Raw genomic sequence first — 20,659 nt, 5'->3', positions numbered from 1 at the left:
TAATATAAAAAAATATGATTATTATCGACAGCTCTTATTTTCAAGGAGAGATAATAACATGATATGTAGTATTATCATTTTCTGAAATAATATAATAGCGCTTAATACATCGGAACGCATCACTAAGCGCTTTACAGACATAATATTACCCCGGTCATCGGATCCTTGCATGCCAGCATACAATGTATGCACCTTCTCCACTCCCTGGGGAGCATTTCAATAAGAGTTCCAAGACTCAATTGCTAGGCATACTACATATAGGCTTTCACATCCTACCGGGTACCCATTTAACACCTGGGTGGAGAGTGGCAAAGTGTGGATTAACGCCTTGCCAAAGGACGCTAGGCCATGGTGGGATTCGAACACACGACCCTCTCACTACAAGGCGAGAGTCAGAACCGCTACACCACGACGCTTCCACAGCTAAAACAGCTTTAATGATAGAAATCTTATTTAAATTGAGTTTCATTGAATTCATTATATTATCTGCATATTTAATCCAATAGGCATGTAAGGTTTACTATAATCTTCAGACCAACACACATTTTGACCAGTCAGAAATATATATATATACAAAGTAAATGTATCAAGTTCATGAAAAGTGCTCGATGTTTCAATAAAAGCAGAGCCTTATAGGAATTTTCCTCACCTCTGGTCTACCAATGGTTTCGCGTGTAGCCATTGCTATATATATATTTTTTATATTTTTTTTTACAAAATCCTTAATTATAATGTATAAAATTCTTTGACAAATACAAAAGTGGCTTGGATTATAAAAGTATGAATACTGCAATACACAAACATTTTGAATTATCAAAGCAGAAGCTTGTTGATGGTTATCATTCCAAGTGAAATGCTATAATTTCATTTGAGATGAAACAGGGGAAATACCTGCAATATTGAGAACATACCAATAGTCATAAACGATCATTCTATCTCTTTAGTTTTCTCTATGATTGAAAATTCCTTCCCATTTGTTGCAATGTTTCAATTGCCTTGGAATAAAATGGCAGATACATCATTATTTACACATAATTAAAGGTAAAATATATGTGAACATGTACTCAATTTTTTTTGCAAATATATACAACCCCTTGCTGGCAGTCCGTGTATTAAGGGAATTCTAAGAAAAAAAAAAGTTGAAATAAAATTATTTAGGCTTTGTTTAACTAACAATTTCTTATTTGGGGAGAATTTATTCTTGACCAATCAAATTGCACCATTCCATAGTGAACAGCGTTTCTTTGTAAAAAGTTTTCTTAAAACAAGAAGCAAATTTTGATAACAAGGTTTTCTGAAATAAGGAGCCTGCATCACTTACTGAAGCATTAATAATAATCATTGGTTTTTATATGGCACTTTATCAAACTACGACTGCTCAAAGCACTTCACAATTAATATTACGCGGTCACTGAATTTATAGGTTTTTTTTTTCGCAGCCTGTAAGGCGCTGTCTTGCTAAACTAACCACACTGACAGTTGTCTCCTACCGGTACCCAATTAGCACATGGGTGAGAATGGCAAAGTGTAGATTGACGCCTTGCCAAAGGACGCTAGGCCATGGTGGAATTCGAACACACGACCCTCTGATTACAAGGCAAGAGTCAGAACCGTTACACCACAGCGCTTCCACAAGCATTCACATTGTTTAGGAAATTCAAGGCTTTGTTTCAATCATGATTTCTTATTTTTCTGTAAAAATTAAACTCTTGACCAATCAAAGTGCACTCATCCACAGCTAACTACACTAACTTGACACATGATAATAAACAAATTCTATGAAAAATGAGACCTGATACCCTGCTCAAGACTCAAGTCATGTTACTATACATCTCTTTATAAATTCTGCAACATTTGAGGTAAAGTATTGATTTGTATACCCTGTTCATGATATGAACATGAATATATCAATAGACGAGTCTCTTCTTGCTGATGAAAGAAATCTGTCTCTAAGGTAGCCTTTCACACACAAAAAAAATTGGTCAGTGATTTAAACTGAATAATTCCTCTCAGCCAATCAGATGCAAGGATTTGCATTAGCTTATAACATCTGTCAGTCAAAGTTTGTGATAAATTTTCTTCATGAAACACTTTCCTGATCATTTAACTTGATTCTCCCTTTTCTCTACCTCTTGAAAAAATTCATGATTTTACCAGACTTGAGCTTAGTTGGTGATGATGAGCGTCCATCTTCTGCCATCCATCTCTTAAAGATGTCCTCCATTGCGTTGCGTGCTTTAGGGTCTCCGTTGTTGACGGTCGGTAGAATCTTGTCAGCCCGTAGGAACTGAACAAAGCGTTTCATTTCAGAGTAACTGCTGTGCTCACTGTATGGTATCCCTGAAGTAGAAAGGAAAATACAGTCAAAGAAAGGTAATCGGGTTTAAATATTTTTTCTCGACCTGAAAGAGAGCCCGTAAATATGTGAAAAGTTTGTAAAAGAACAACTAGCCTGTCTTCAGTTGATTAAACATCAAACATTATCATGTAGCTGAAATGGAAGAATGATAAAACTTGACATACATTAGCCCAAAATAGATAGTAAAGGTTTAACCTGTAATGGGTAATGGTAATGGTTATTGGAAATGGTAAAGTTATAATACTGGTAATGGTATTATTGATGGTAATGGTTATGTTAACAGTTGAAAAAAAATGAATATGAAAATGATTTTGGATGTTATCACAGTAGTGGTAGTGAGATTGGTAATAATGGCAAAGGAAAAGTTGAATATTTGACAGTGAAGGCAACGATTACAACAAAATTATGTGTCAATAATTGCAGGAAAATGGAACAAAAAATACATTGGTAGGTAAAGTGATAGTGGCAATGAGTTTGGTGGTGAGAGTGGTTGTAGTAGGAAGTCGTTATAGCAATAGAAATTGGAGTAGTGAAAGAGTTGATATTATTGAAGACAATAAGAATATCTATTACCATATATAGTTGATGCTCCACTCTTTGAGGGTTTGATATCTGAAGGTGATTCAATCTTATCACTGTGAGTCCAACCAGTTGGCTTAAAGGCAAGAATGTTATCATATCTTGGCTGGTGTTGAGAAAGGTACTGCTTCAGTTTCTGCAAGAAGAAAGGATAACCACACAATGATACCGACTACAATCTCATAGGTACAAATATTTTGTTATTAAATAATTACATCATATTGGATGGCTCAGAATGGAATATCAGAAATATTTTAGGAGTTTGGAATATTGTCCCTAAAGAGTGGAATTTTCCTGGCATTCCTTGAAATAAAGCAATCCAATATAATTATTATCATCTATCCCACCCCGTCCAAAAACGGGAGAAATTTGATTTAACAAGTCATATCACTTATCACATTATGGCATCATCATTTCATAGGATCAAATCTTGTCATTGACATGCGACTTACATGTAGTTCACAGGACGTCATTGACTGAAAATGTGTTCTAATGCTGCACATCCCATTGCTTTCATTGTTGTATGCATTGTATATTTCATGCATTCATGCATGCGCATTAGAATGTTGAATATGCTCTTTGTACAGGAGACCATGGGATATTTGTTGGATTTCGGTCTTTTTTAGAGATATGTTCTGATACTGCACGGGCAATTGATGCAGACCAAAATATACTTTTTTAATATATCGCTAAAACACTATATAAATGATGATAAATGTTTATACTGCTTAACCCTAATAAGAGGGGGGGGGCTGATTCAGCCTCCCCCCTCAACATTTTTTGTGATAAATCCACTATGCAAAACTTTTTCACCGCATCGCTCGCCGATTCTTTACTTTTAAGTTTCGTGACCTTTGAGACCAAAATTGCAACTCCTGGGTACGTGGTTCCAAGACTAAGCAACATTTTGTAAGTGCATGCAGACCCAAAATTGCTCAAAAAATATGAATTTGTGTACAAATCAAATGCAAATAGTGTTTTAGGCCAAAATTATTAAATGTATCATTATTTTCTTCTTACTGATTAAAATCAATGAATTTCATGTTGTTTATGTTCAAAATAAAGTCCAGTCCCTAACAATATCCATTGAATAAACAATAAAAACAAAAGTCGAAAGTACATTTCAAAGTACATTTGATCCGATTCCCATAAAGAGTCTTTGAACAAAAAATTAGCATTTTATGGGCATCATTTAGTTAATAAGAGCACAATTTTGATTTTATGCATGAATTAGCATTATCAATTAGCAATGAGATTTTTCTCAGAATTTGATCAAATGGTTTTGTAGATTATGCCATGGGTATTGCGCGTACCAATTTTCATCATGATTGACGGCTGAGATCATAAGGAGGGGGGAGGGGGGACTGGTCTTAGGCGTCGAAATAGTAGTCTATTTAGGGTTAAATCTTCTATATAATGTGGTTCAATATGATTAATTTTTCATACAAGAGAATCCTAAACTTTATAAAACACAAATATTTTTCCAGAGATTTCTTTCAAATCGTCATGTATCTCAATGTCACATAGAGAATCTTGAAAAAATAAGAGGCCTTTGGAAGTTGATATTTCTTTAGAAATGTCATCTTTTTTTCACAATTGATTAATAGTGATACACACCTCTGATGAAAAACAGTTTTGACATGGAACAGAGACTATAAATGGGCCATACTGAGGATGGGTTTTCATCCATCCTCAATATGGGCCAGTTAGAAGGTCAGTAACTTAATCCCTAATGCAGGAAAGAAACATCCTACCTCCACCACTCTAAATCAGGAATAAAGAAAAAAAAGATAATAATTTCAAATCATCTAATCCTACACACTCACAAGTGATTTTTCTGTTACTGGTAACTCCCGCAGGAACTCAGCAGGAGACCGTTTTGCTGGTCAACACCGCTCTTTTATACATCATGCATTCAGCAATTCGACCCACATAGACGCTCCATGTTAAATACCACAATTAAAGATTTATCAATGAAATAATCAGAACTACAACTGACCTGATGATTAAACATATTCATAGCAATGACATGAAGACGGGAGCTCTGGATATCACGAGTTAGGAGGGACATCAGATCATTATCTTCAAGGCATTCCAAGACTTTATACTTCCTTGACTCCACAAATACCTTACATTTCAGGGCCTCAGCAATGGCTGTTTTAACATAGATGAAAAAGTGTATTATGATCCATATTCATTTTGAAAACAGCATGGTGTACTGGCTTTGACTTTTACTTCTTAATAACAAGCTGAATTCAAATCCATCTCCACCATAATAATTTCATTTATTTCTACATTTGAACATTACAAATGTTTCACATTATTTTCATGTAAAACATAACAGAAGAATGAGCCATTCTGTTGATAGAAGTTAAAATTTACCATGCCATCCCCCCTAAAAAAAAATCTTTGCTCAACTTCATTTGTGTTTATGTAACTGGCTGATTGGTCTGATTAAATCATGGTGATTGATATAAAGAACAATTAAGTGCATTGCAAAAGAAATAAAAACATGTGTGATTTACACAAATTAATAAAATAATACATAGTTGCATGCGTCCTCTTGCATGATTTGACTAAAGTGGTGATACCTTTTATACCACACACCACTTGGAATTTAATTCACACTTAAATCTTTGTGAAACAACCCCCCCTGGTCTTCAGTTGGCTCAATCTTAATAGTTATCATCATCCCACCCATGAATTCCTGTAGTTCATACCTTTGAAAACCTTTTCTTTACCGATGGTATAAGTTCCACACACGATTAACGTCTTCTTATTCCATCTTACGGCTTGGACAGCTGTCTTTACAGCAAACTCTATCACTTCCTTCTGAGAGGGAAACTTGTACTGGGGATTACAGTAACTAGCAAATAAAGAAAACATCATGAAAAAAATGTATACATGATATAAACACACTCACTGTAATAGCGGGGAAATGTCTTCTGCTTTAACCCTAAAATTACAAATTCTTCTTGCGACATATTTTGTCTTTTTATTAGTTTTGCGCATCTATTGATACTAAAAGTAAACCACAAACATTGGTAGTTGACATCACAGGTGACATGTGTCCCGATTTTGAACACTATTGCGCACTAAACAGTCACAATCTTTTTAGCTGTCAATGTCACCCAGTCTTTGAATGGTTAAGTCCAGAAGATTTGATTTTGTATAACATCTTTCTCAACAATACTACCGATGTTTACCATTTAAAACTAACTTACGTTGTATCAAGGTATACTTGGTTGACATGGTAACGGCTTAATTCAGGATATTGTTCCATCATGGGATCTGCCCTGAAATCACCAGTATGGAGATAGACAGCTCCTGATTTCAGTCGAAATAAGAACATCACGGCACCTGGACAGCTGTAACATGCAGAACAGAAATCAGAAAAAAAATTAAAACATAGAAGAATAGATAGATGACCCTATTAGAAAAATACAATTTTTTAGACTCTTGTACACTCTATCACTCATTTGTTGTTGTTGTTTAAATCAGTATTTCTTTTTTTTTTAGGGGGGAGGTATGAAAAATAACTATTGATATAAAAATAGTAAAACTCTTCTCATGTTCAAAAGATTATCCAAAACTTGCTTTCTTGACAGATTATGATTATTTTCCTTCAATAAGTATTTTAAGTTGGTGTATTTGCATTCAAGTGTGTGTGGGTGTGTATATATGTGTGTTTGTAATAGTTTTTAATTCTGATTTAATTCTTAACCTTACATTTTTTTCTCTCCTTTTGTATCTTGTAGATTATCATATCCTATGTTTTATGTTAATAATCATAGGTATTCCAGGGCCCTACTCACAAGCTTTGCTTTTTAAGGGGTCCTAAAACCAATTCGTCTATGCTATAATCTAATTGATGTATGTTTGTGTACTCATTTACGTTGTATGTATATCTATTTTGATTATGATGAGATGTTTTTGGTTTTGAATAAATAACTTAAAATGAATTTCTTTCTTCAATCTGTACCCACAATTTGTTTGAGAAACTGATAATAATCGCTAGAGGGTATTCATTTGTCTCGCAATCTACTATTAGTCTAGGAGCCAGGGGGCTTTATTCAGAATTTTTGGTGGGGAAGGTTTGACAAGCTTATCCGGGGTAAAATTGTGCGCTGATTCCAAAAATGCCACTCTTATTGACCGTACTCACGCCATTTTGGTCATTTTGGCCAAATTTTGGCCAAAAATGACCATTTTGACCACTCTTTGGAAAATGGTCCCTTAACAGACTGCTTTTGTAGCCACATGCAATTAAAAGGGTCTATCTTAAGTAAAAATGCACACAGATTCCAGATAAAGTGCTTTCATTTGCCAAAATCACAATAGCAGTGGTCATTTTGGCCATAATTTGGCCAAAAATGACAATTTTCATGATTTTTTGGCCGAAATGTGTTACAATTATTGATCAGAGCTTCGACTGGATGTTTTTAGAAATCCATATTTATTTTCAAAATGTGCGCTGGATCATAACCATCAACCTCATGTAATTTATTCCATCAGTTTTTACCTATGAGGGTCATTTTGGGTACTTTAGACATAACTGACCATTCGCGCAATTTGCATTATTAACCCTTCAAATAGGCAGGAAATTGAGGTCTTCAGCATGTTTTTTCTTATTCCCTCATAAAATGAGAATGCATTTAAATGTCCTTCATGTGTAAAATTTTATGCTGATTCCAAATATATCAGTCTAAATGACCCTATTTAACAGTTTAAGGTCATTTTGGCCACTTATGACCCTTAAAATGACCATTGACATCAGTTCAATTTATCCAAAAATACTTTGAATGTTACCAGAATCGTTACAAGGGCATACTGTGACACCTAACATTGGTGTATTAATCCTTGAAATTGAACATCTCAAAAGTATTTTGACCTAATGCAGTTTATTCCATCAGTTTTGACCTATGAGGGTTACTTGGCGTACTTTAGCCACAACTGACCATTCACGCAGTTTTGCATATAATAAACTGCACATAAAATGGCCAATAACATCAGTTCAATTTATCCAGAAATACTTCGAATGTTACCAGAATCTTAACAAGGGTGTGCTGTAATACCCAACACTGGTGAATGAATCCTTAAAATTGAGCATCCCCAAAGTTGACTACCTTGGTCATTTTGGCCACCTTGACCCCCCGGCCAGACCTGCTCATTGTGTATGTTAATTCAGGTGATATCGAACATGGTGAGGAGAAATTTTGGATTGCGTTAATATTAGCATCAATTATTGTTAAATGGGGAAGTTTGAAAGCTTCTTGGTGGAAATCAATGAAATATTCCACACAGACCATAACTATTGGACCCTGTGGTCATTTTGACCACGTTTCCCTCAATATTGACCGGTGACCATGGACCCTAGGAATCTCCAATTAGTGGAGAGATCAGCTAAGAGAGAGACCTTGCATGCTTTGATGAGTCAAAAAGGGCTCAAATGCTGGTCAGTATCATTATCAGCATGAGCTACCAATAATCGGTGAAGATTGTCATAATTGTGATAAAATCCTTTACATCGTGCATACATAAGGTTGTTTGACCATGGCACTGTGGTCATTAACATGATTTTAGCCACCATGACCACACAGTAAATGTTTATGGAAACCTCACATATATCATGTATATGGGGCAGTAAATTCGCGCAATTTGCATTATTAACTGTTCAAATAGGCAGGAAATTGAGGTCTTCAGCATGTTTTTTCTTCTTCCCTGATAAAATGAGATTGCATTTAAATGTCCTTCAAGTGTAAAATTTTATGCCGATTCCAAATTTATCATTCTTAATAACACTATTTAATAGCTTGTGGTAATTTTGACCACTTATGGCCCTTAAAATGGCCAATGACATCAGTTCATTTTACCCCCAAATACTTCGAACGTTACCAGAACCATTACAAGGTGTGCTACGACACCTAACATTGGTGTGTTAATGCTTTAAATTGAACATGTCACATAGTATTTTGACCTTGTGTAATTTATTCCATCAGTTTTGACCTATGAGGGTCATTTGGGGTACTTTATACATAACTGACCCTTTACGAAGTTTAGCATAATAAAGTGCACATATACATGTAGGCAGGAATTTGAGGTCTTATAGCGTGTTTTATCTTCTTCCCAATATAAATGCAAATGCGTTCAAAAATCCATCTTGTGTAGAATTTTATGCAGATTCCAAATATATCAGTCTTATTGACCCTATTCAATAGCTTATGGTTATTTTGGCCACTTATGGCCCTAAAAATGACCAATGACATTAGATCATTTTACCCCCAAATACTTCGAACGTTACCAGAATCGTTACAAGGGTGTGTTGCGACACCTAACATTGGGGTGTGTTAATCCTTTAAATTGAACATCTCAAAATTATTTTGACCTCATTCCATCAGTTTTGACCTATGAGGGTCATTTTGGGTACTTTAGACATAACTGACCATTCGCACATAGGCAGGAATTTGAGGTCTTCAGTGTGTTTTATCTTCTTCCCTTATAAAATGGGAATACATTTAAATGTCCATCTTGTATAGAATATTATGCTGATTCTAAATATATCAGTCTTAATGACCCTATTGAACACCTAATGGTCATTTTGGCCACTTATGGCCATAAAAATGACCAATAACATCAGTTCAATTTATCCAAAATACCTCAATGTTACCAGAATCGTTACCAGGATGTGCTGTGACATCAAACATTGGTGTATTAATCCTTTAAAATGAACATTTCAAAAGTATTTTGACCTCATGTAATTTATATCATTAGTTTTGACTTTTGACCATTTTGGGTAACTGACCATTCGTGCAATTTTGCATAATAACTGTGCAAATCGGCAGGAATTTGAGGTCTTCAGTGTGCTTTATCTTCCTCCTTTATAAAATGGGAATGATGCATATATGTCGTTCTTGTGTAGAATTTCAAGCTGATTCCCAATATGTCAGTCTTAATGACCCCATTTAACAGATTATGGTCATTTCGGCCACTTTTTGGCCCCAAATGACCAATACCATCTGTTCAATACTTCAATTTATCCAAAAGTACTTTGAATGTTACTATAATCGTTACAAGGGTGTGCTGTGACACCTAACACTGGTGTATTAATCATTTAAATTGAGTGTCCCAAAAATATTTTTGACAACCTTGGTCATTTTGGCCAGATTGTCCCCTGCCCAATGTGTATACTAAATTAGCCTATAGTGAACATAGTGAGGAGACAATTCAGGATTGTGTTAATATTAGCATCAATTATTGTTAAATTGGAAAAGTTTGAAAGCTTTGGGGTGAAAATCAATGCAAGGATTTCATATAAATCAGTGTTATTGGCCGAACTATTGGACTTTGTGGTAATTTTGATCACCTTTCCTCAATAATTTCTCGTCACCACACATTATTTGATTTAAAAAGAGCTCAAATGTTGCTTAATATAATTTTCAGCTTGAGCTACTACACCAATAATCAAGAGTTTAATGAATGTGATAAAAACCTTTACATCAAGTATACATAAGGTTGTTTGACCATGCACTTTGGTCATTTTCATGATTTTACGCACATTAACCATTTTGTAATTCATGGAAACGAATGCAAGAATGATGTTAGTTAAGACATATTACAAAAACTTTCTGCACCAGATTAATACAATGATTTAGAATACAGTGCGTCCCAGAATAAACGAAACCGAGATTTAGCGATCATTTACCATAACTTAATCATAAATAGAATAGACAAATGACCTACCAATTTAAAGCTTAGAATCTCCTCTTTCATATGATATTACTTAGGTTATTTCTTATTCACGCATGAGTGAGCAAAAACAATTTGAAGAAAGGATACCAAAAACTCATTTGGCGGGGGTTATCTGGGTTTCAAAAAGAAAACCACATTTCTGAAAAGTTCAATATCTGCTCTTTGATTTGGTACCAAAATTACAAAAAATGGTCTAGAAATAAAAAAGTTCTGTTCATTTGAAATAAGGCTTGTATTTCCATAATTTCATGAGATAAACATGTTTTCACCGGTATCCCACAGAAGCTTTCGCATGGTGAACAAAAGATTTAATGCATGGCTGATCGTCAACAAAACAGAGTGTCGAGAGAGTTTGAAAGCCATCCTGGAGAACCTCTTCATTTTATGAAATTATTGAAATTCAAGCCTTATTTCAAATGACCAGAACTTTGTTATTTCGTTACCATTTTCTGTAATTTAGGTATCAAATTAAAGAGGAGATATTGAACTTTTCAAAAATGTGGTTTTCTATTTGAAACCCAGATACCCCCTGCCAAATGAGTTTTTGATATCCTTTCTTCAAATTGCATTTGCTCACTCATGCGTGAATAAGAAATAATCTAAGTAATATCAGATGAAAGAGGAGATTCTAAGCTTTAAATTGGTAGGTCAATTGTCTATTTTATTTATGATTAAGTAATGATAAATGATCGCTAAATCTCGGTTTCGTTTTTTCTGGGACGCACTGTATATCAGTCTTAATGACTACTTAGTGGTCAATTTGGTCCCTATAATTAGCAATGACAATTACATGTATTAAAAGTATTCCAATGTTCTTGCTCTATATTTTTGTAAGATTTGTTGTATCAATCATAATAAATGACAAATTATTTAATTCAATATGATATTACTAATAGTACATAATCAAAATGTGACCACTTTGGCCACTTTGACCGTTTATCCAATGTGTGAATTTTGAAATAAAATTGACTTAGCAGCAATTGTAGGTCTATGAACATGATGAAATGCGTAATCCCTTTTCATGGGAAATATTAAAGGCTCACCTTGAGTAAAAATTGTGCCAAATATCATGTGACTGTCTACTGTGCCCCCTTTGATCACTGTATGTTCCTAAATAGCCAGAATTATTTTCCTTCTTTAAAGTCAAATTGTACTGAGAATCATTACAAAGCAAAATAGGTCACAGTGAAGTTCACAAAGAGTTTTAACTATCATTCATTTTTACAATCTTTGTTTTTTCTTGTACAGTGATTCACAAAGCTCACATTGGCATGATTGGTGAGCAGCAAACTTACCCTTAATTCTTTTGAAGACGTACTGGGTAATAAAATACATTCTCTATATGAAATTATTCTCTGTGCCGAATTTTGGTCACTCTTTAACAATTTAGGGCAAGTTTTCCACTTTCAACTTTACCAATCATGCCAATGTGAGGTTTGTGAAACATTACACAAAATGGCAAAGGTAATAAAAATGCACCATGGTTAAATCTATTCGTGAAATCCACTTTGACCAATAGCTTTGTAATGACGCACCTTTGAGTTCAGGATTAGTGCCTTCCTCTAGAATATAGTTATCTGTATAATTTAAATAAAAAATGAGGGAATGATGTTATGGCTACTCAATGACCACACAATGACCAAATGGTGAGGTATTTGGCACAATTTTTTTTACTCAAGGTGAGCTTTTAATATTTCCAATCGAAAGGGATTGAACGCATTTCCACAATTGCTCCTGTTATGTTTATTTACAAAAGTCATACATGCGATAGATAGTCAAAATGGCCAAATTGGTTTCAAAATTTTGATAATGTGCTATTAGTCATATCATATTGAAATCAATAATTGATAAAATACATCTTAATAACAATACGGAGCGACAACAACATTTGAATCCTCTTTGATACATGCAAATGTGATTGGTCATTGTCGGGACCAAAAGCGACCAAAATGACCACTAGCTCATAAATGGTCATTAAGACTAATATATTTGGAATCATTAATCTACATTAATCTAGAAAAGTGTCTTAAAATAACATGTAAATGATGCTAAAGTGTCTCATTCCTGAATTTACTGCCCCATATATGTGAGGTTTCCATAAACATTTACTGTGTGGTCATGGTGGCTAAAATCATGTAAATGACCACAGTGCCATGGTCAAACAACCTTATGTATGCACGATGTAAAGGATTTTATCACAATTATGACACTCTTCACCGATTATTGGTAGCTCATGCTGATAATGATACTGACCAGCATTTGAGCCCTTTTTGACTCATCAAAGAATGCAAGGTCTCTCTCTTAGCTGATCTCTCCACTAATTGGAGATTCCTAGGGTCCATGGTCACTGGTCAATATTGAGGGAAACGTGGTCAAAATGACCACAGGGTCCAATAGTTATGGTCTGTGTGGAATAATTTCATTGATTTCCACCAAGAAGCTTTCAAACTTCCCCATTTAACAATAATTGATGCTAATATTAACGCAATCCAAAATTTCTCCTCACCATGTTCGATATCACCTGAATTAACATACACAATGAGCAGGGCTGGCCGGGGGGTCAAGGTGGCCAAAATGACCAAGGTAGTCAACTTTGGGGATGCTCAATTTTAAGGATTCATTCACCAGTGTTGGGTATTAAGCACACCCTTGTTAAGATTCTGGTAACATTAGAAGTATTTCTGGATAAATTGAACTGATGTAATTGGCCATTTTATGTGCAGTTTATTATATGCAAAACTGCGTGAATGGTCAGTTGTGGCTAAAGTACGCCAAGTAACCCTCATAGGTCAAAACTGATGGAATAAACTGCATTAGGTCAAAATACTTTTGAGATGTTCAATTTCAAGGATTAATACACCAATGTTAGGTGTCACAGTATGCCCTTGTAACGATTCTGGTAACATTCAAAGTATTTTTGGATAAATTGAACTGATGTCATTGGTCATTTTAAGGGTCATAAGTGGCCAAAATGACCTTAAACTGTTAAATAGGGTCATTTAGACTGATATATTTGGAATCAGCATAAAATTTTACACATGAAGGACATTTAAATGCATTCTCATTTTATAAGGGAATAAGAAAAAACATGCTGGAGACCCCAATTTCCTGCCTATTTGAAGGGTTAATAATGCAAATTGCGCAAATGGTCAGTTATGTCTAAAGTACCCAAAATGACCCTCATAGGTAGAAACTGATGGAATAAATTACATGAGGTTGATGGTTATGATCCAGCGCACATTTTGAAAATAAATGTGGATTTCTAAAAACATCCAGTCGAAGCTCTGATCAATATTTGTAACACATTTCGGCCAAAAAATCATGAAAATTGTCATTTTTGGCCAAATTATGGCCAAAATGACCACTGCTATTGTGATTTTGGCAAATGAAAGCACTTCATCTGGAATCTGTGTGCATTTCTACTTAAGATAGACCCTTTTAATTGCATGTGGCTACAAAAGCAGTCTGTTAAGGGACCATTTTCCAAAGAGTGGTCAAAATGGTCATTTTTGGCCAAAATTTGGCCAAAATGACCAAACTGGCGTGAGTACGGTCAATAAGAGTGGCATTTTTGGAATCAGCGCACAATTTTACCCCGGATAAGCTTGTCAAACCTTCCCCACCAAAAATTCTGAATAAAGCCCCCTGGCTCCTAGACTATATGGTCAAGAAGGAAATTCGTGATCACTCTCGCAAAAAGTGTTCACTGGCTTTCTAGGAAATTCGTGATCACTCTCGCAAAATGTGTTCACTGTAGTAGATTGCGAGAGTGATCACGAATTTCCTAGAAAGCCAGTGAACACTTTTTGCGAGAGTGATCACGAATTTCCTTGTTGACCATAGTAGATTGCGAGACAAATGAATACCCTCTAGCGATTATTTCAATCCGCAGTAATGAACCTATTTAGTAAAACCGATAATAGTTCAATCGATCAGTGAGGAAAGTTCCATCATAATTCATCCCATCTCTTGTTAATTGATGTCTTTCTAGAAAATCATGGGTAACTGCTTATTGTGTCTACAGACCCCTTCCTTCATCACAACCTCATGTTTTCTTTCTACTCACTGGTTTGCATCAAGCAGTGTCACCTCTACATCATCTACCACACATGGTGTGTTCATTGGTAAATTATTCACACATTCAGCTGATACATTCAGTCTAGATATCACAAGGTTTCCTGTTACCTGCAAACAAAAGAGAGAAGAAGCTGACATAATATCGCACCTTCAAACTAAATAACATTTTTAAAAGAGCTTTAGAAATATTTCCAAAATTCAGGACATCAATTCAATGTAGGGGAGACCGGGGTTAGTTGGAACGCGGGGTAAGTTCCAACTAACCCCGGTCTCCCCGACACTTAAATTCACTTTTCATTCCTTGATATTTACAACAAGTAGGAACAAACATTTAATGATTCCCTTTCAGTTTAAATTTACAATAATCAGTCTGATAAATTCCACTAGCTTAAAATTCTTGAAAGTTCTTTTAATACCAATACTGTCAGGACATAATTAGGACATTGAAGGTTTTCATAAAGCCATTCATTTATTAGGCATGACTTTACAAAAGACTGCAATGTTACAGGCAAATATGAGCCCAACATTTCATAATAATTTGCTTCCCCAGCAAACCTTTACCACTCCATTAATGAAATAATCACAACCAAAATAAAACTGTTTCAAATAATTCCACATTAGTTACAGCACATTTAAAGTTCACCTATTAAAGCGAAAGTAACACGCATTTGGCTTGCCATACTACAGTCAGGCGTAAGGTTATGTGTAACTTTCTAACCAGCTCAAACAGTCCCCATGATGTACATGTATGTTTTCAATACCTTGCTGCAGTAGAGTTGCTGATCAAAGTGTTTGGTGAGACCTCCATAGTGGTCATAGTGGAAATGGCTCAAGAAATACGCTTTGCATCCTGGGATTACACTATACCGGAAGGCATCCACTGTGAAAGATGTACCTGATAATAAGGCAAAGGTCAAGAAAAACTTATGTCTTACTCGTTTACATTTTTAATGTTAATACTAGCTAGAGACAAATGAAACACTGTTCATCTCCTGACTAATAGAATTTCTTTATTATAAACTCAAACTAAATATTAAACTCTCTAACTTTGTACTTTATACATTGTATAACTAAGGGATTGGAGTTTTTAATTGATCACCATGTTTAATACTGCTCTTTGATATTATTTTAATTCCTTTATGATCATATATGCTTTAATATGATTTATAATGATCTCCACAACCTTTGAACATTAACTTCTTGACCTAAATTTAATCTGGCAATAGGTTCCCTGCTACTTACATATATGCAGAGTTTGCAGACATGGCCCAAGTTCAAAGTCAATACCTAAAATCCAAAGTCTTAAATTATTGTGAGAATGAAATCAGGATATACAGACAAAGCAGAAACATAATGCTTTCTCTGCTGGCCAACACCTGCATTGGGTGGAGGCCAGTAAATCTGGTTTGAGTTTATATTGGTCTTAACAGACCATAGAATAAGCCTACCTGGCATCTTTTTGTAGAAGGGGCACTGTTTTCCACTGCTATTTATCCATTCCTTCTTCCCTTCCCCAACACCTTTCTTGCTCCTTTGTGTCGGCTCTGCTCCTTTCCATCTTCTGTTTGGCTGGGATTTCTCAGCAGGTGGTTCTACTTTTGGTGCTGGTTTGCAGCCAAAAAAGGAGTCCAATGTTCCCTGCTTTTTGGATTTCTGAGTGGCTCCCACTCCTGCAGCAGTCGATGATGACGGCACATGTACATTAGACATCAAAGAAGGATTTTCATCAGTTGCTTTAATTGCACTTGTGTCATTTTTTGCCACCCATTCATGTGATAACCTCTCTTTCTTATCTGGTGGTTCTTCGTCCTCGTCAATGTCATCCACTTCCATCTCTTCCTCCTCATATTCTGAACAAACTACCTCATCATGTAGATTACTTTGAGGAGGAGGAGACTGTGCTTCATTCTTTTTACTTGGAATACTGAAGAGACTCTGACTGTCTTCATCTTCTGTATCTAGTATCCCAGTCTGGTTCGTAGTTCCTTCATGCTGGTCAACAGGAGATCCAAAACCTTGATTCTTGCTCAGAATGTTGACCGCACACTTGTTTCCTTCCTCATGGCTTTCATGCTCTTGACCTTTGACCACACTGTCACCTTTTGACCCCTGACCTTCTATGTTGGAAGATTCATCCCAATCAATATCGCAAAATCCTTCCAGAGTCCCTTCTGTCAAATCAAATTTTGGAAGATCATCGTCGGCATCATCATCACTTTGATTAGGAGCTGGGGGAACTGGGTTGAAGTTCTTGTGCTGGTGTAGTGACTTTCTATCATCATCATGAAAGTTGGAAATCTGTGCAGGAAAGAGAGACTCGCTTCCTTCATCAGATGATTCATCCATCCCTGCTAGGATGTCAAAAATAGGTTCATCTGTTGTTCTATCAACACCATCTCCATGGATACTTGTTACATCTTGCTTTGGTTTAAGCTTAACAAACCCATCCATTCCGTTTGAAGACTCATCATCATCGTCCGATTTTGTGACAGCAACTGGTTTTGTCTTTTTCAAATTCATCTGGTCCATAGAATCTTGCTCACTATTGTCACTTGCAAAAATATCTGCATCACTTTCCACATCTGATTGAGAGTGTTGAATAACTGTCACATCTGGCTTTGGTTTAACCCGAAGAAACTCATATTCATCATCCAATTTCATTGGAGTTACTGCTTTGGTCTTTTTCAAAGTCTTTGGGTCCCTACTATCCGGTTCGCTATCATCACTTGCAAAAATATCTGTATCACTTTCCACAAATGGTACAGAGTCTTCAGAAATTGAAGACGGGCCATAGGTCACTTTTGTTTCCAAGGAGGACAGGGTAGAGGAATGTGAATCTCCAATGGATTGGCCAACAGAAGTTTTCTGCTCAGTAGGGGACTTCTGACTTGGAGGAAAATAATCAAATAACGTCCCACACATTGGAGTTTCATCTCTAGTTGGCAACTTACTTCTAGTGCGTTTTCTTGAGGAATTTCCAGACTTCGCAGCAGATTCAATTTTGGCAACTAAATTGTGGCTAGACCGAGGAGTGTCTTGTTCCAGCTTGTCATATTTGTTTTTATTATTAATCTTGGTCCCTGCATAGGTTTCTCTTTGACTGTTTCTTCCCAACTTTGGTGTCGTCACTTCTCCTTTAACAGTCTGCATCCTATCATGGTTCCTGTTGATTGCACCTTTTGCCGATTTCCGAGCAGTGTATTTAGATTTAGAACTTGATTGAGATACCGCAATCTGGGAAGAGGTACGAGACTTTGGGGTGCAAATGACCTTGTCCCCTTTGATTTCATACTCATATTCCTTTCCATAAGGTTTGGAACATGATGATGTTGCTGCTGCTGTTCTTGAACAAGACGGTGTTTCAAAATCACTGTCTGAGGTCATGACCTCAGATGTCAACAAAGATTTGCTCTCTTCTTTATCCAGGATGCTGGATGAGGTGCCAGGTATTGTCTGTGACCTAACAAGAGCTAACAGGTCATGGTTAAACTTTTGATAGTGAGACAAGATGGTGCTGTTGCAGGAGAGACCTTCTGGACATTCTGTAAAACAAAGAAATTTGAATAAAGAGGGCATGAAAGTGGGAAATTCTGCAGAGCAATTTTTGAAAAAAAATTTAAGGGGTACTGGTAGTCAAAAATACAGCTAGTCTATACCTTTCAAGTTAAGTAAAATAGAACTAATCGGCATATTAATTTATCATAGAGAGACTAAAATGTTTTTTAAGAGGAAAAAAACCTGTTTTGTTAAATATTCATTCAAGTTTTAGTATCAAATTCAATTGAATATTATAATACAATATACAACATAATTTTTCAGCTCTTGTGTAAAGATTGAAAGTGAATGAATAGGTTGTCAGTTGGCACAAAAAGTCAACAAGTAACCCTAAAGGCCCATCACATCATTCCTTGCAAGCCTTGAGAGTGACTTGCAGGTGACGATTTTTTACCTGCGTGCAGGTCATCCACATTGACAATATCTAGCATGCAGTTGCCTGTGGCCCTGAACTTGGAGCGTACACAGCTCAGGTACTCTGATTTGCATGCAGAAAGTTTTGAACATGCTCAAAACTTGTTGCAGGCAAGTTGCGGGTGATTGCCCACAACTCATCATCATCATGTTACGAGGTGAGGTAATCCTGTTGACCTCGATCTCTTCATCTTAAATTACAGTCCTCCATCTCCATACGATGTGTTATACAAGAGAAAAAACTTGCACACATGGAGGATAGAGACGGTTTTGATCATTGAAGATTGAAACGCTCAGACCACCAAGACTTATCGAGTCTTAGTTTAAATACACCGATGGAGCCTGAGTCAGTTAACTTCTTGAGGGAGGCTATTCCAGTCATTCACTACTCTGTAATCAGCAATGGCTTGCACAGAATGATATGACAAATTGACAGGGCCTTTAAACTTGCAGAGTAGCACATCCCTTTATCATTTCAAGATTTCTGAAGCACAATGGAATATCAAATCATTTCTGATATTCAAAATTGAGTTACATAATACAAATTATAATACTGATTTAAGCCCGGGGGGGGGGGGCACTCAGTATATAATGCATAGTGGGTATGTGCCGCGGAAGGGACCCCCATTTTCACACTCAAATTTCCGTTCCAAGGCATAGCATTTTTGTCTTATTGAGAAAAAGAACAAAGAAAGCCGCTCCAAGGCATGGCATTTTCTTCTTATCGAGAAAAAAACAAGAAAGAAATCCGCTCCAAAGCTTCGCATTTTTCGTTACGCCATTCCGATCGCATTGATCTGCTATAGTATATGAGCTGCAATTTTGGTGAAAAGCGGCCGTAGAGCGCTTTTTGACCATCGCCTCAGCGCGAGCGCACCCGGCGGAGGCTGCACTAGGTGCGTCATTATTGCCCGTTCCGGATGCATATACGCACTCTCACGCTGGAGATCCGTTCCAAGGACCCCCGTTTTCACAAACATTAGTAGTTCCGAAGCCCGTTCCGAGGACCCTCCTTTTTACAGTAAGCCTGCTCCAAGGCCCCCGTTTTTTGCCTCGCCCGCAGCACACCCCTACGATTTAAGTTTAATCCAATAAAACATAAAAATATGACAACTATTTTGAATAGCTACCTTTGTCTGTTTTTTTGAACTGTAGACAATCTTGTATATGAGCCCCGGGAGAGCAGATAAGAATGGAATGAAATGGTGCTTGACAAATGGGACAAAAGCCTCCAGTTCCTTCTTCTGTCTCGATCTTCTCACTCTTATTTGTTAAACCTGGATGCTGCATCTTCATTGATTTAACTGTTAATATACTGCTAGAATTAGTAGAAAGACTTGAACAAGTCCGTTTTCTCGACTTTTTTGACGATTCAAAACTCTTTCGACCGCTTTGATGATTGGTTTGCAGTTGACTTGATTGTTGATTAGGAGAAGCATTTTTAGACGGAGTACATGTAAGGACGCGTTGGGAGGATTGGGGAATCCCCGAGTTACACATTGACAATTGACTGGAGCTCGAGCTGGAGCCGGAGCGCGAGGGTAAGTGTGCTAAACTTTTTCGTTGAGATGTCGAGAATTTGAATAGCTCAGCAGATTTTTTTACTCTCTTCAAAGGTCTATGTCTCCAAACTTCATCTTCATCATCGTTAAGTGTCGGTGAATTTCCAATGTTTGACTCCATTGTGGAACATAACAGCAATTAAGATGGTCCTATAAAAGCAAAAAAAGATTTTCCGATTTTTACCCCCGTCTACTCCCCTCCTGCAGGTTATGACCTCGTTCAGATTAAGTCAAATGTGTCGTATTAAAATGAATATTCAAGCACTTATTGATGTCATTTTACAAATAATATTAGATGAATTATATTTTAATTTTTTTAATGATGATTAATATCGTTGTTATGTATTATCGAACAATAGAATGT

General features: G+C 36.2%; 1 protein-coding gene across 2 annotated transcripts; it reads right to left on the bottom strand.

Moving 5' to 3' along the window:
* Positions 1–1,153: 1,153 nt before the first annotated feature.
* LOC121424687 lies at positions 1,154–20,520 on the bottom strand. 2 transcript variants are annotated; one of them, XM_041620430.1, is made up of 9 exons: positions 19,864–20,520; positions 16,213–18,306; positions 15,526–15,659; positions 14,754–14,872; positions 6,163–6,306; positions 5,659–5,804; positions 4,938–5,092; positions 2,933–3,074; positions 1,154–2,340 (listed from the first exon to the last, which is right to left on the bottom strand). In XM_041620430.1, the coding sequence occupies exons 1-9, from the start codon at positions 20,414–20,416 to the stop codon at positions 2,126–2,128; spliced, it is 3,702 nt and encodes a 1,233-aa protein (XP_041476364.1). In that variant the 5' UTR covers positions 20,417–20,520; the 3' UTR covers positions 1,154–2,125. The 2 variants fall into 2 exon arrangements, with proteins under 2 accessions (XP_041476364.1, XP_041476365.1); XM_041620431.1 differs by lacking the exon at positions 2,933–3,074 and having other exon boundaries at positions 2,217–2,340.
* Between the last annotated feature and the right edge of the window lie 139 nt (positions 20,521–20,659).

The sequence above is a fragment of the Lytechinus variegatus genome, chromosome 12 (genome assembly GCF_018143015.1).
Source record: "Lytechinus variegatus isolate NC3 chromosome 12, Lvar_3.0, whole genome shotgun sequence".
Taxonomy (NCBI): Eukaryota; Metazoa; Echinodermata; class Echinoidea; order Temnopleuroida; family Toxopneustidae; genus Lytechinus; species Lytechinus variegatus.
Note: the sequence above shows the minus strand (reverse complement) of the source record. Positions and strands in the feature narration are given on the sequence as shown.

Bases quoted from the DNA above. Each gene is read 5' to 3' on its own strand.
- LOC121424687 (XM_041620430.1), bottom strand. From the start codon at position 20,416: ATGGAGTCAAACATTGGAAATTCACCGACACTTAACGATGATGAAGAT. The intron at 15,660-16,212 runs GTAGGCTTATTC...CCTTATTATCAG, and splicing joins CTTCTACAAAAAGATGCCAG to GTACATCTTTCACAGTGGAT. The intron at 6,307-14,753 runs GTGAGTAGAAAG...TGCATGTTACAG, and splicing joins ACACTGCTTGATGCAAACCA to CTGTCCAGGTGCCGTGATGT.